The sequence below is a fragment of the Dipodomys merriami genome, unplaced genomic scaffold, assembly GCF_024711535.1.
Source record: "Dipodomys merriami isolate MVZ:Mamm:240054 unplaced genomic scaffold, mDipMer1.0.p SCAF_9, whole genome shotgun sequence".
Taxonomy (NCBI): domain Eukaryota; kingdom Metazoa; phylum Chordata; class Mammalia; order Rodentia; family Heteromyidae; genus Dipodomys; species Dipodomys merriami.
Window position 1 is genome coordinate 30,248,890 of NW_027206512.1, and position 14,417 is coordinate 30,263,306.

General features: G+C 33.0%; 1 protein-coding gene across 25 annotated transcripts in view; it reads right to left on the reverse strand.

Annotated features, from left to right (window-relative positions):
* The window catches only part of Adgrl3 (adhesion G protein-coupled receptor L3), a 735,816-nt gene that overhangs the window by 58,712 nt on the left and 662,687 nt on the right, over positions 1-14,417 (reverse strand). For 17 of the 25 annotated variants that reach the window (XR_011369974.1, XM_070012589.1, XM_070012578.1 and 14 more), the window contains 3 exons: positions 9,159-9,185; positions 6,496-6,664; positions 799-924 (listed from right to left, as the gene is read on the reverse strand). Coding sequence is in view for 24 of the 25 variants with exons in the window: in XM_070012589.1 (XP_069868690.1) it covers positions 799-924; positions 6,496-6,664; positions 9,159-9,185 (322 nt within the window). In the remaining variant the exon portion in view is untranslated. The remainder of the gene's footprint in view (positions 1-798; positions 925-6,495; positions 6,665-9,158; positions 9,186-14,417) is intronic. The other 8 variants (XM_070012580.1, XM_070012579.1, XM_070012570.1 and 5 more) reach the window with 1 other exon arrangement.

Below are 14,417 nucleotides of genomic sequence, written 5' to 3' on the forward strand. Positions count from 1 at the left end.
AATGAGTTTGAGGACAGCCTAGTCTACATATTAAGATCCTATGTCAAAAATAAACAAACAAAAAATAACATAAAAGAAATAGCAAAGCCAGAAGTGGAGCTGTGGCTCAAGTGGTTGAGCACTAACGTTAAGCATAAAAGCTCAAGGCCCTGAGTTCAAGTATCAAGATTGGCACAAAAACAAATAAACAAAAAATGAGACAATAACTGAAATCTTTATTGTGTGTCACAGCTGCTGCATGATAATGCTAAGATTAAAACAAAAAAAAACCTACCTATAAAATTTATCATTATTTTATCATATTATGAATAATAGTGTAATTTTCTGTGACAAATAATTCTATCAATTCTTTATGTTGACTATATATATTATCTATGTGATAATCATTATACTGAACATGGAGCTAATAACCCCCAATTTCATATCTATATATATATAGTATATTATATATTTTTATACACACACATACCTATGTACATACATACATACACATATATGTGTTATTACTTTCTTTGGATTTTAGGCTATGTGGGAAATGTCATTCTTCACTTGCCATACTCAGCTATAAACCATCTGAAGCCACTAATTATTATGCAAACAGACACTCTGTCTCCTATATTTATAAGATTTTTGGTTGTTTGAAGGTTTTGTAGAATCATTCCCAAGCTAGTCAACCAAAACAACAAGTACCAAATATGGTAGAGATCTGAGTTAGAACATTGCCGATCATCACACCACAGCAACTTAGAACAGACTACATGTAAGAGAGGGGTAGGGTAAGTGATGACACAGGTTTACCTGTGAGCCTGTGGAGTAGCGTCCAGGAGTTCGAGAGCCAGACGTTTTCCCTGAGCCAATGGAGCTCTCTGTACTTTTGCCACTACAGCAATGCGTGCGCAGACATTTCCCATACTCTTTTCGTACCTAGTCAATTAAAGGTTAATCTCTGTTAGAAAGATACCCCAGTTAGCCAGGAAATAAGATACACTTTTTGTACTCTAGGTGAGTTTTAGTTTGGGGTACTATAAAGATTTCCTTATCCTACAACTGCCAAAAAAAGTCTGTTCACTAGACAGATTGGGAAAAAATCATCAATATTGTCAAGTTTGAAATTTTGCATGAGTCTCTTCACATCACTGTCATTATTGTCAGTAGCATCATAGCGATACTGTCTCTTAGTTCAAAGAACATAGGTTTATGATAATTTCAAGACATATGTTCAGCTTCATAAATTCTATATTAAGTACTCTATTGGTACAAAGGTATTATAGCTATTGTTCTGTAGGCAGAAGTTTAATTAGAACATTAGCTTCTGAGATGTAGAAGGTGGGTTAAGGAAAAGAACAGAGGAAGATAAAAGAGAATATTTAAACACAGAAAGGGAGAATAAGATGAGTTAAAAATCTTTTAAGTTTTTGTTCTCTTGAACTTATTCACTTAAAAAGTGAGATTTACAAATTTATTTATTTTTTATTGTAAAGATACTATACAGAGGGTTACAGTTACATGAGTAAGGTAATGAGTACACTTCCTATTGAGCATTGTTACCCCCTCCATTGTTTTCCCTCTACCATCCCTTCCCTCCCTACCTTCCCAGAAGATTTACAAATTTAAACAGCTCAAAATATTTTTACAAAAAGATTCTAGTCAATAATTGTGGGAAAAATACAACTACTTTATTGTAGATTCAAATTCTTCAACTGGTTTTTAGGATAAAATTATACGGTTAAAAATGAGATTAACATCTAACAACTTTAAATTGTGTTTTGAAGCAGGAAAACACATCAACCATTTTGAGGGAAAGTTTTATCATTGCCTATTTAATTGAAACTTTACTAATACCTATTTATGGAACAAGCCCTACAAAAATAAAAAGGTAACATGTCCAAGTAACAGTTCCACTATGAACAACACCAACAGAGCTAACATAAAATGCTATTTCCATATTATTTTTAGTTCTTCATATTTTATAACAATGTTGTTATATTCTATTTACTTTCATTTTAAAAGAAAATTATAAATATGTGCTTCTTAAGGTGTTATTTAGATTCAAAACAGTATACACTCATTTTGTGAAGAGCTCACACTGATTAAATGCTTTATATATATATATGTCTATATATATATATATATATATATATATATATATATATATATATATATATATATATATATAGTTGTTGTTGTTGTTGTTCATGGGGCTTGAACTCTGGGCTTGGGTGCTAGCTATCCCTGCGCTCTTCAGCTCAAGGTGAGCACTCTACCACTTGAGCCACAACACCACTTCTGGTTTTCTAGTGGGTTAATTGGAGATAAGAGTCTCACGGATTTTTCTACCCCAGCTGGCTTTGAACCATGATCCTCAGAGCTCAGCCTCCTCAGTAGCTAGGATTACAGGCGTGAGCCACCGGTGCCCAGCTATATTTTATTTTTTAACTAAGCTTTCATTTTGAAAATACTCTACAGAGGGGTTACAGTTACATGAGCAAGGTAATGAATACATGTCTTATCCAGCATTTTTGCCTCAATGATGGATGGCTGGGAGGTAGCAAAGAAGTAGAGCTGTCATTTGCTTAACATGGACCTTGCATCCTCTCCTCCAAAGTAAAAACAAACAAACAAACAAAAAACATAGTAATAATACAGTAATGACTAGATGATTGAAACTACCAAGGAAGACGACCAGTGGGAGTAGAGAGAGAAACCAAGCAAGGTTTAGTAAAGATGAATTATAAGAACAACTTCAAAAGAGAAGTTGGAATGATTCCAATGTTTATGTGATGAAGTTGAAAAGAAAATGGCCAAGAGAGAAAAATTCATTCTTGGTGGAGAAATACAGAGTAAGCAAGTAGAATTATGGTATTCTAGCCCTTAACTTCTTTATCCATTCTGGATTATCCAACATATATACATTTCTCATGATCTATTTTTTTTAACCCATTATCTTCAATGCTACATATATCAATACTTAGAAATGTAGATACTTATTTTTATTCAGTCATTACACAACAATACTTTTTTCATTAAAAAAATCCTTAAAATATTTTTGTATGCTTATGAGGGGTGTGTGTGCACGCGTGTGAGTGTGTGTGCGTGTGTGTGTGTGTGTGCGTGCATGTGTGTGTGTGTTTGTGTGTTTAGGAGGGTAGACTAAAGAACCATCTAATTTTTAGCCTTTTCTTGTATGAAGTTGTGCAATGTAAGTTCCTAAAAATAACTCTAGGGCATAATTACTAGTCTTATTTTACAGATAAGGTCACTGAAATGATTAAACAGTGAAAGCAAACTGACTAAAAAGGTTAAGCAATGTGCCTTATATGGGAAAATAGGAAACTCATGGTGGTCTGTAATCACAAAGGTATTTCTGAGATGCCATCTCTAACATTAATGCATCATCAATTCACACACTACATATTACTAGTACTATTATTAAAGTGGTCTCCTCCATATCTAAAAAGGATAAATGTTTTAATTAGAAATCAGGAAGGCTTAAAATAATCTCCAACCGAAGATAAGCTTTGGTGAAACTAGGTAATTTGTAATATTTCTAAGATCCTAATCTTGGATTGTAACTGCAGCTTCTTCTTGTTTGTTTGCTTTTTCCAGTGTACCCTGAAAATGATTGTCTTTCGTAATGATGTGATTTTAACTTTCACCGATATTGTAGTTCTAAGAGAGAACAGAAAAGAGCAAGAGAACCACATTTCTCCTTGCTACAATAGAAGCAATATTGAAAGGGCCACAGAAATTCATCATGAGCTATTTGCATTTTCTAACTGAGATTGAATGTGCTGAACTTATTTCATAAACAACCATCAAATCAAGAAATCTGGTGATGCCTGTTTTCACATTAACAACATTGCTAACTGATTCATTACAATGACTTTATTTTGCTGTGTTATGATTTGAAATGGTAAGCATATGTCAAACAGAATAAAGGGAAAGAACATGGACCATGTCCATCAAACATTTTTTTTCTGTAGATGATAATAAGGAAATTCTTTGGTTGCTCAATCACTTACATACTCTAATCTGTTTCACATGATCCTCCATCTTAATTACTCCAATCACAAAATGATGTCATATCCCAGTATGTGTTGTTTTAGACTGTAGCAGACATGGAAGAATATATGCCTAGCTAATAGAACATTTCTTCCATTTTCTCACTTCTAAAGTAAAATACCCTGGGAAGCTCCAAGAGCATATTGAATAGTAATCGCAAAGATGAAACCTCTAGTAACCAGTGCAAAAACTGGGGACAGAACCATGTAATCCATACTTAGAAAAGTACTGTCATCACCAGATTATTGATTATTGTTAATCAGTTGACTCAACCAAAAAATATCCTTTAATTTTTAATTAAAATACCTAAGCAACTACATATGCAGGATCTATGAACAAAATTAAGACACATGGCTTTAAAAGAAAAAAGAAAAAGAAAAACCTTCAAGACTATTTCTACAGCTGTAAGGACAAATAGTCCATCATTTTTTTGTTTAAAAAAACACTCAGTAATCACCCATGAGTTTTTATATTTTCTGTTGTAGGGTCATATTCTTGACACTAGAAAAAAATACCATCAAATTAAAAAAATCAAAACTGTAGAAGGCATGGAGGGGAGTATATACAACATGTATGATACAAGGACAGTACATCTGATTTACAATTGACTTTATTTTAAAACATTATGACTGATCACTACAGTGTAGTCCCTTATTTTCATGGACAAATGCCACCAATATTTTAATCCCTTTGCTTTATGTCCATTTTTGTCTGCACATATTTCTCTTGAGAATCCTATGTTGTTTTTTTCTTTTCAAATCTAGGCATCTTTCCTAATAATCTCTGATTCTCTGAAGTTTTTTGTTTTGTTTTGTTTTTCTACATTATATCTTGATTTTTTTTCCTGGTCTTTAATTGGGTATTCTGCTGGTTTTTTTTTTTTTTTTTTTGATTCCCATTTTATTTTCCTGACATCTATTTTCTTTCTATCTCTCTTCTCAGCTTTTTAAATGTCTCATGTTCTTTAACCTCATCAAGTGTAGTAGATTGCTAGCTGTTGAATATGTCCAATCTCTCTATTTTCTTGGGCAAAATGCTAAGCTATGTCCCAGTTTCTTTTCCAGTTTAGTTGCTTCTATCACTAGGAACTGAATAGGGGCCTGCCCAGTGGTTCCCACAAGATCCACTATTTGTTTCACAGACTGCCTGCTGGATACCAAGACCAATGATGACCACAAAATCAGGCACTGGAATTGAGTAACCCTTTACTAGCTTGGATTTCCCCCTGATAGAAGTCAATATGTAGTAAATAAACATATGCTGAGGTGACCTCTCCAATTTGGGAAGCATAAACATTATTTGGGAAAGTACACCTGCTATATAATAACCTTATACTAGGGTGAATTTATCCCACTAGATTACAATCTATCCATTCAAATGCAATCTTTTCTGCAATCTTTTATAGACCTGATTGTTATTCTTTTAGCTTTTATTGTGACTATTGCGTTACATTTTATATAGCTACCTACAAGTGAAACAGAATAAAATTTTGCTTTATTCTTGTTCCATCTTAAGAAGTAGACTAAGCATTGTTCTCAAGTTATTTTAATATTGATTTATTTTATCAAAAATTCTAGTGTTAGAGACCTTTTTCTTCATTTTCTTGTTTTCCAAAGCAAATTATAAGTATGTTATTCTAAGAATTTATGTTTTTTGCATTTTGCCACTTCATTTCCTGAGTCACCTCTTTCAATATTTCATAATTATCTTCATCACCTCTATGTCACACATGAGGAGATTGGGACAAAGGAGGTTAATTAACTTGCTCCAAATCACATAAGCTTTTAAGTGGAGGAAGTGAAATTCAAATTCATGAAATCTGGCTAAAAGGCCTAAGTGATCAGAGCTACAGAGACTACATATTTTAATAGAGTTGAAAAGAGTAATGTAATAAAAATCAATCTGAGGGGGAAGAAAAGCAATAAAAATATTTGTTTGCTAAAATTGGCTTTTAAAAGTATACAAGGAAAATTATACAATATAAAAATTAAGAACATAATTCTAATCATTCAAGTCATAATTTCTAATGGAGCTGCTTCTAAAGGAAAGAGTAGAACATTCTTCATTCAAAAAATATATATTGACTGAAAAATGTATATTATCCTACCATAAAATATCTGTATTTTCCCTTCCATGAAACCTAGCTCTTGGCAATGGGTGAAAATACTCCTTGTGGTTTTCCAAATGATACAATGTTTTTATTTTTTTCTTTTATTTGAATACTCTCACCAGCTATTACATTCTTAATTTGTATCTGTTTCATCTTTAGAAGTATAAACAAATGTTTATTTCTTGAGACAAACATAGCAAGAATGGTATTTTGTTAGAATATATTAGAGTTCCTTTGCCATGAAATTGAGATTATGTAAAGAATATGGTACAATTGTCACAATATTGGTGCCATTTAATGTTTAAGAGAGAATTCTCACTTACCTTCTTCTGTAGGACACAATGGAAAATGAATATAAACATTCCCTGTAGAGAATTGAAAATGGTGAAGAGATATGCCATGATGACTGTGCTTTCATTAATATACATGAGTCCAAAGGCCCAGGTCAAGCCCAACAGGCAGAGAAGAGCTATTGCACCTATAACCCATGATCTGTGGAAAGAAGAGAAAATGAAAGGTTATCAAATACTTGGTCTTGAATTAACCCAACTATATCATATCAACAATACTGACACAGAAAAAAAAATGTTGTGGCAAGTTTTATTGACAGAAAATGTAACACAAGTGGTGTAAGTACTTTAAGATTTTAATGGGAACTACAAGTTTCCTAGCTTGAAGAAATATACATGAATGAAAATGTTATGAACACAGAAATTCATTTAAGCAAAAGCAGATTTGTGCCATAAATTATTCATGTTTTGTAATGCATATGCAAATGGTATGGAGATGTAATTATGGTGAATGGCAAGGGGGAAAATACTTTGAAGTTATGTTAATCCTTACCAGACTCATTGGTATGATAATATTTATTTCATCGGACTTTCTACTTTAGAGCTTCATCTGATACACTTAAACCACATTTTCTCAAATTTTCATAAACATTGTAGTAGATAATAAAATAACAGAATCCTAACTCTTGTTAAAGGGACTAGTATTAAGAGTACATGTATGAGGCTATCATGTGCTGTGTGTGATTTTATAGGAATCTAATTAGTGTAATCTACAGTCAATATAAAAGAAAAAAAATTACTCTACTGGAATTACCCAGTCCTCCACCTTTAGATGATTGTCTTCTAGGGTATGTTGGACTAGGTTTTGGAAATCCAGCATTTGGCAGTTTTGCTGAAAGAAGATTAAAGATTCAAGGTAACTTCATCTCTGAAGTAGCTGTACATTCAAGGGAGAGGATGAAGCTGAGAATGGGGATGGAGTGGTATGAACAAAGTAGAAGAGCATGGAGACAATTATCACTTGCACTCCACTTTTAACTTCCTCCAAATTCTCAACAGCAGTAATTTTGTATTTATGTATCGAGATAAAGTGAACTCTTCCAATAGATGGGACTCCACCAGCTGAAAATGGAATCCCTCTCAACTTGTCTTTAAGTAGATAGAAGAATGGGACCCCAAACCAGTCCACTTCTGTGTATAGTCACATAAACCACCTTTTCCTTTGCCAGCACACCTTCCGTAAACAGGATAAAGCATTTTTTTGGGCACCTTTGTGTTTTATTTACTTATGTAATTTATGGGAATTGAAAATCACAAATTGAAAGGGGAAACTGCTTATGTTCACCCTAATCTGAAGCTAAGTTTTATTTGTTTTTGTATTTTGTTTGTGTTTTGTTTTAGAAAGAGCCACATCCATTTGTTAGGAAATGGAAAGACTTGGAAAAAATTGTATTAAGTAAGATATGGTCACAAAGTCTTATTAAATTGAATATTCACATTTTTTCTTCCACAACAATCAGGCACTATTTCTTAGACTTAAATGTTCACTCATTTGATCAGTTGTAATGGTAGCCATCAGCATTTTTGAATAAAGGCTTGCTACAGGAAGTTTACTATTACATCTGGCACATTTGCTTATATGAATTAGAAACCATCTTGAATGTTAATATTTTATTTTACAACAGAATTAAGAACTGTGGCAACAAACAAGGGCACGTGCTCAGGTTCTTCAGACATTGAGAACAGGAGAAATGGAAATCATCATCAACAAATAAAGGCAAAACTATTGTTATGGTTTAGAAATAAAATGGTAGGATAGAATACTAAAGTCAGATACTTCCCACTAGAAAACACTTAATGGACCCCAATGTTAAATGATCTAAAACTTCAATGAGCTCCAGTTTGTAAAGGAAACACAGAAGCAAAAACATGAAGTAAGTGAAATGCATCAGGAGAATGGAAACAAAGGACTCTTCACCAGAAGAACAAACTGAAAGTACAACAAGGTCACCCAGAGGTTGCCAATCTTGGTTAATTCTTGCAGGACAAAATTGTATAGGAAAAAATACTCAAATGTTATCTTTTATGTCTATATTTATTAAATTGGTACAGACTTGTAGCTTTGTTTCAGAAGCTTAAATAGTGTCACAAGGAATTAGATTATTAATCAAGTGACAGGTGTCAAATTCAAAAGAGAAAAATTTGCTTATGCAACATTTTAATTTTTGGAGAACTTTTTTCCCTTTCTCAGATATTTCATGCAGTATTTATTCATAGCAATTTAATCCGGGTAGTTTCAGACCCGTAAGAAATACCAATAAATCAACAGGTAAGTTTAGATGAATAGTGCTTGAACAAACAACAGAAATCATAGCAGAGACTGACGCATCACAGTGTAAAGAGAAAAATTATACAGTGGAACAAGTCTGTAGCCCAGGAAGTTATTATTACTGTGGCACTGAATTCAAGTGATATCCAATTCACAGAGGTGAAGCAGAGCTTCATTTTTTGGCAATACAGCTGCAGCATATTTATTTATATATAAGTGGTATGCCAGCACATTTTCCTGCACAGTTTGCTCTTCTGCCTCAATGTGAATGACAGAAGCTCTAATGATTTTTCAGTACTGATCTGATAACTGGTTTATGGGACCACACTGATAAATGGAATTTATCAGCCATTCAGGTCATTCTTACTTGATGAAGGGTCTGTTATCCTCATAGCTAAAGAATGCATAGACATAAAGACAAGAACACCAACATTAGCATTTTATGACAGAATTTTCTATGAAAAATATTCTCTTGCTCCCCCACCTCTCTAAAAAGGTATTGTAACCTTCTCTTTATATCCAGAAGGTAAATCCAAAAATGACCATGAGAACTTAAAAACCAAGGAATAAAAATCAATTTGACAATACTGAAATAGACCTTACGAGACTCAGAAATTTCATTTTTTCATCTTGTGCTCATATTACTTGTGAGTTGACAGAGACATTTATTTCTTAGAGATCATATTTCTCTAGAGAATGAGAAATTTTATGAGCAATCTGGAACGGGCTTGGGGGCATGCTTAAAATGACAGATTTCATGTCACTTAAAGGTATCCTTATTCTACAGTATTAGTAGGTAAGATTACTTAATTATGGAGAGATTGCTTCTAAGTAATTTTAACTTGCAGAAGATTAACCTGACTTAAATCTGAACATCACAGCCCTTTGAAAACACTCAAGCTTGATGATTTAAAATTCCTTCTGTTAATGTACTGAAAAGCTAAATAATCTTTTGCAGTAACAGGAACAAATGCAGAATCCCATTTTATTGTCACTTATGTTCATTAATTTATTTACTATCAACTGCATAAAATAAAATCTTAGAGTCACATTAGTAATGAAAAGATAGAAAACATTTTACATTGTCTTTTTACAAGCATACCTTTTGATCAAATACTTGTGATGAGACAAAAAAGAAATAGAAACTATTTAATTTTGCTTTCTTTCCTCTTGGCAGAGAAAAAATATATTTTCTCCTATTACACACGAACTACATGCTACATGCTCTTAGGTTGTTTTAAGTGAAGAGAACCATTATAAAAACTCACTCTACAGTAAAGAATGGTGTCTACTTGAGGTTTAAACTACAGTGTGGTCACTGAATAGCTACTTGCACTTAGGCCAAAACTAATATGTGGTTGTGTGCATATATGAAAAATGGTAATGATATTTAAGCATAATCTAATTTCCTTCTTGTATAAAGTATCTTTCTGAGAATTATGAAATTAGTTATTAGATTTAAATTCCTCAGAACTCTGTGATCAATATGGTGATTAGGTGCTGGGGCTGCCAGCAACGTGCATTCACTGTCAGGAGCACAGACATACTCAAGGGGCAAGATGGGAGCTAAGCTCTTTGACAACTGGAATCGAAATAGAAATGATCACAGAAAATTTCTAATAATAAACACTCAGTTGCATCCTGAAAGTCTTCACATATAGTAGTTCTATTTTATCTAAGAAGACTATGTACTGAGATTTCCAGTGGGTACTTGAAATTACTGTTTTATACACACATACTATTATGACAGTTTAATTTATAAATTAGGCACAGTAAGAGATAAAAGAAAGTTATAGTAACCACAAGTGGCCATTTAAATTTAAACTCATTAAAGCAAAGTAATATTCAGAATTCATTTCCTCATTCCAAATGCTCAAAGGCTTTCCACAAATAATATGAATACAGTGGGTAGCACAGTTCTAGAACATTTCTATTATAGGAAGTTCATTCTATTGGACAATATGAGCTAGCATGGTCAAGGAGCGTGTTAAGTCAAGAAATGTAATTGCAAGTGATAACTCTCAGAAATAATTCTTAAAATTCTTAGAAATAAGAAATATAATCAGTTCTTAGGAACAAGAATAAGAGTAAGTAAGAATAAGAATAAATTACCTCATTTTCTGTCACATGTAGCTAAGCTATAAACATACATGAAAATATATAGGGTCATATGCATACATACACCAACATATTGACTAGATTAGTGATTGTGTAGGATAGAATTCCAATGATGTAACTGCTTCAAACAACTAAGACACAATTTAGCAATATGAATAACATGAAGCTGAAACTTGTGTTGTTGATAGAATTGGGCAGTTAAGGAAATGAAAGGTAGAAGAATACAGAGAGGAAGGGGTCGGATATAATCATAGTATTTAATGTATATTTCTTTTGTAGCTTTTTTTTTCTTTTTCTTTTTTTTTTCTTTTTTTCAGGGTTGAGGATCGAACCCAGGGTCTTGCGCGGCGGGCGCCCTTCAGCTGTGCTAAACCCCCAGCCCCTAATGTATATTTCTTTTTTTTTTTTCTTATTGTGAAAATACTGTACAGAGGGGTTACAATTACATGGGCAAGATAATGAGTATATTTCTTATCAAGCATTGTAGCCTCCTCCTTTGTTTACCCTTCCCATCCCTTCGCAGCCTCCCCCCGCACCCCCCACCCAATCCTCCCCACCCCCCAACCAAAGTTGTAAAGTTCATTTTCAACATGACAGCTTGTACTTCTTATTGTTGCAACGGGTCCACCTGTATCCTTATTTAAACGACTTGTTTTCCCCTTCCCCTCCACAAATTATACCGACAACAAATACAGTGAAAGCAGGGGTTATACTGTGGGAGAAGGACATACAAAGCAACAAAGAAATAATCTTATAAATGCTTTAGAAAAAAATGCATGAAAGAAAAAAAAACATTTAAATACATATCTTAGGGTTCATTTTCCTAACATCACCTTATCTGACCTTTTCTGCTTGACTCATATATATACTAGATATTGCAAATAAGGGAAACCATGGGACCTATGTTTCTTTGGGCTTGGCTTACTTCACTTAATATAATTTTTTCCAAGTCTTTCCATTTCCTCACAAATGGGGCAATGTCATTCTTTCTGATGGAGGCATACACAACAAATCAAAGAAAGGTTGGACAAATGGGATTGCACGAAGTTGCAGAGCTTCTGCATGGCAAAGGACATAGCTAGCAAGATCAATAGAAAGCCCACAGATTAGGAGAAGATCTTCACTAGCCATACAATGGACAAGGGTCTCATATCTAAAATATACGTGGAACTCAAAAATTTAAATCCTCCAACAACAAATCCTCAAAGAAACAACTGCCCAATAAATAAGTGGGCTAAAGACTTGAAGAGAAACTTCTCTGAAGAAGAAAGAAGCTCAACCTCCCTAGCCATAAAAGAAATGCAAATCAAAACAACATTGAGATATCACCTCACCCCAGTTAGAATGGCAAAAATCAAGAACTCTAATAACAACAGATTCTGGAGGGGATGTGGACAGAAGGGAACCTTACTTCATTGTTGGTGGGAGTGTAAACTTGTTCAACCACTTTGGAAAGTAGTATGGAGGTTCCTCAAAAGACTCCACATAGAGCTCCCCTATGACCCAGCAATCCCACTTTTGGGCATTTACCCAAATGCTTACAAACAAAGCTACCAGCACAACTATGTTTATTGCAGCATTATTTACCATAGCTAAGATATGGAAGCAACCCAGATGCCCCTCAGTAGATGAATGGATCAAGAAAATGTGGTATATATACCTAATGTATATTTCTTAAATGGAATCAAGTAATTTGAGGGAATGGAAGGGCTTGGGAGAGATGGGGGAGAACAATGAAAGATGTGACTGATCAAGAAGCATTTTTGACATGTTGAATTGAAAGCCTTGTAGAACTACTTTATATATGCATATATATATATAGTACAGAACCTCTATACTTGTTGACATTTAAATGTTATTATATAGAATGGTGGAATTTATTCTATATGTGCATTCATTCCCATTCCATCAGTACATTTCAACTGTTGTGTTGCATTCATGAGCAAAATACTCTTCTGTTAATTTGATCAGTATACAATCAACTAAAGACAGCTGCAGAGGTTAGCATTTAATACATGCAGAAGTGCTTTACAAAATTGTGTCAATAAACTAAAAGACAAAGCTTACGCTACACTTGCTTAAAGTCACATGCGTTAGGTTTTTGCCTTCAAAATGATGAATTGAAACAGAGAGAAAGGTCCGACTCAGAAGTTTTTTTTGGAATTTGTGGAAATCACTATAAAGACTGTTAATTTCAGCTTCATTTAGAGTTAACTGAAGTTCTTTGTTAAAGTTGTGTTCATCGGGATGTGAAGAGAAGTGAATTGTGACATTTCTAGGTCTTTCCAATTAAAGTACTGGAACTGACTGTCCCTTTTCCATTTCCTCTTTCTCTTTGTCTAGGAGAAAGTGACAACAGTGCATGAGACCCCAAAATGAAAGCTGCTCACCAGTACTACCAGATGTATCAGATTTAAGATACCTAATTTGAGACTTTTGTATAACAGAATTTAATCCATTATAGTTTAGGGTATTATTTTGTATAGTAGTTAACTCTATACAATGTATATATTTTTTAGGTATAAGCATTTCAAGTTCATATTCAATATAGAAACTCAGGTGAGTAAATAAAACCTTTTACCACCAATATTATAAAATTAATATACAATGGTTTAAATCTATAAATCACTGAAAGTTACCCTATATGAAGTAAGTTCCATCAATTTTGTCAGAAGTTCTATTAGCTCAAGGGGTCATATTTTGTAATGTCTTTGCATCATATCCAAATTGAGTTGATAGTAATGTTGCCATTACTTGTGGTAGCAAAGCTGTAAGATGTTGATTTCTCTATTTTTATTTTAAAAGCATATCTATAGAAGAGTTTATAAAAAGTAATATTTTCCTAATGTGTTTTCACAGTTAAAAATAGCCATTAAATAGAAATTCTATTCAAGGTTCCATAACTAAAAAAACAATTCTCTGCAATTATTTTAATTTTCAAAGAAAATATGTAACCTTCTGGGTTAATGGGATAATTTTTAATTTACAAGTGTCAATTTATGTAAAATATTTCATACATATAGTTTTGAAGACAAATGAGAAAAATGAAACCTATTTGTTTAAAAAGCATGTTTTTCTTTCAATAAAAAATAAGCTTGACAATAATTATGTATATATTTAAATGTTACATAAAATCCCAAAGCCCACAAAAAAGCTATTAAAATATATTTTCATTGAAGCTCAAAGCACATCTTCAAGAAGATAGATTTCTTCCCTAAAGTATTAACTTATAAACTAGTACTACAATATGAAAAAAATTATATTATCAATATACACAAATGATGAATGGAAGACACATCATGAACGAAACAAGCTAATTACAAGATATTCTTATCTTTCTGTTCTTCAGCAGTTATAGAATAAAATAGCTATGATGTTTTACAATTTTAAGGACGTATCTGAAGTTCAAGAAATAAAGGAGACAAATTCTTTAAACAGTTGAAATATTCCTTTCTATTATCTCCTCCTTGAAGAGATTTTTAGTACTTTACATTCTACAGAATACTTT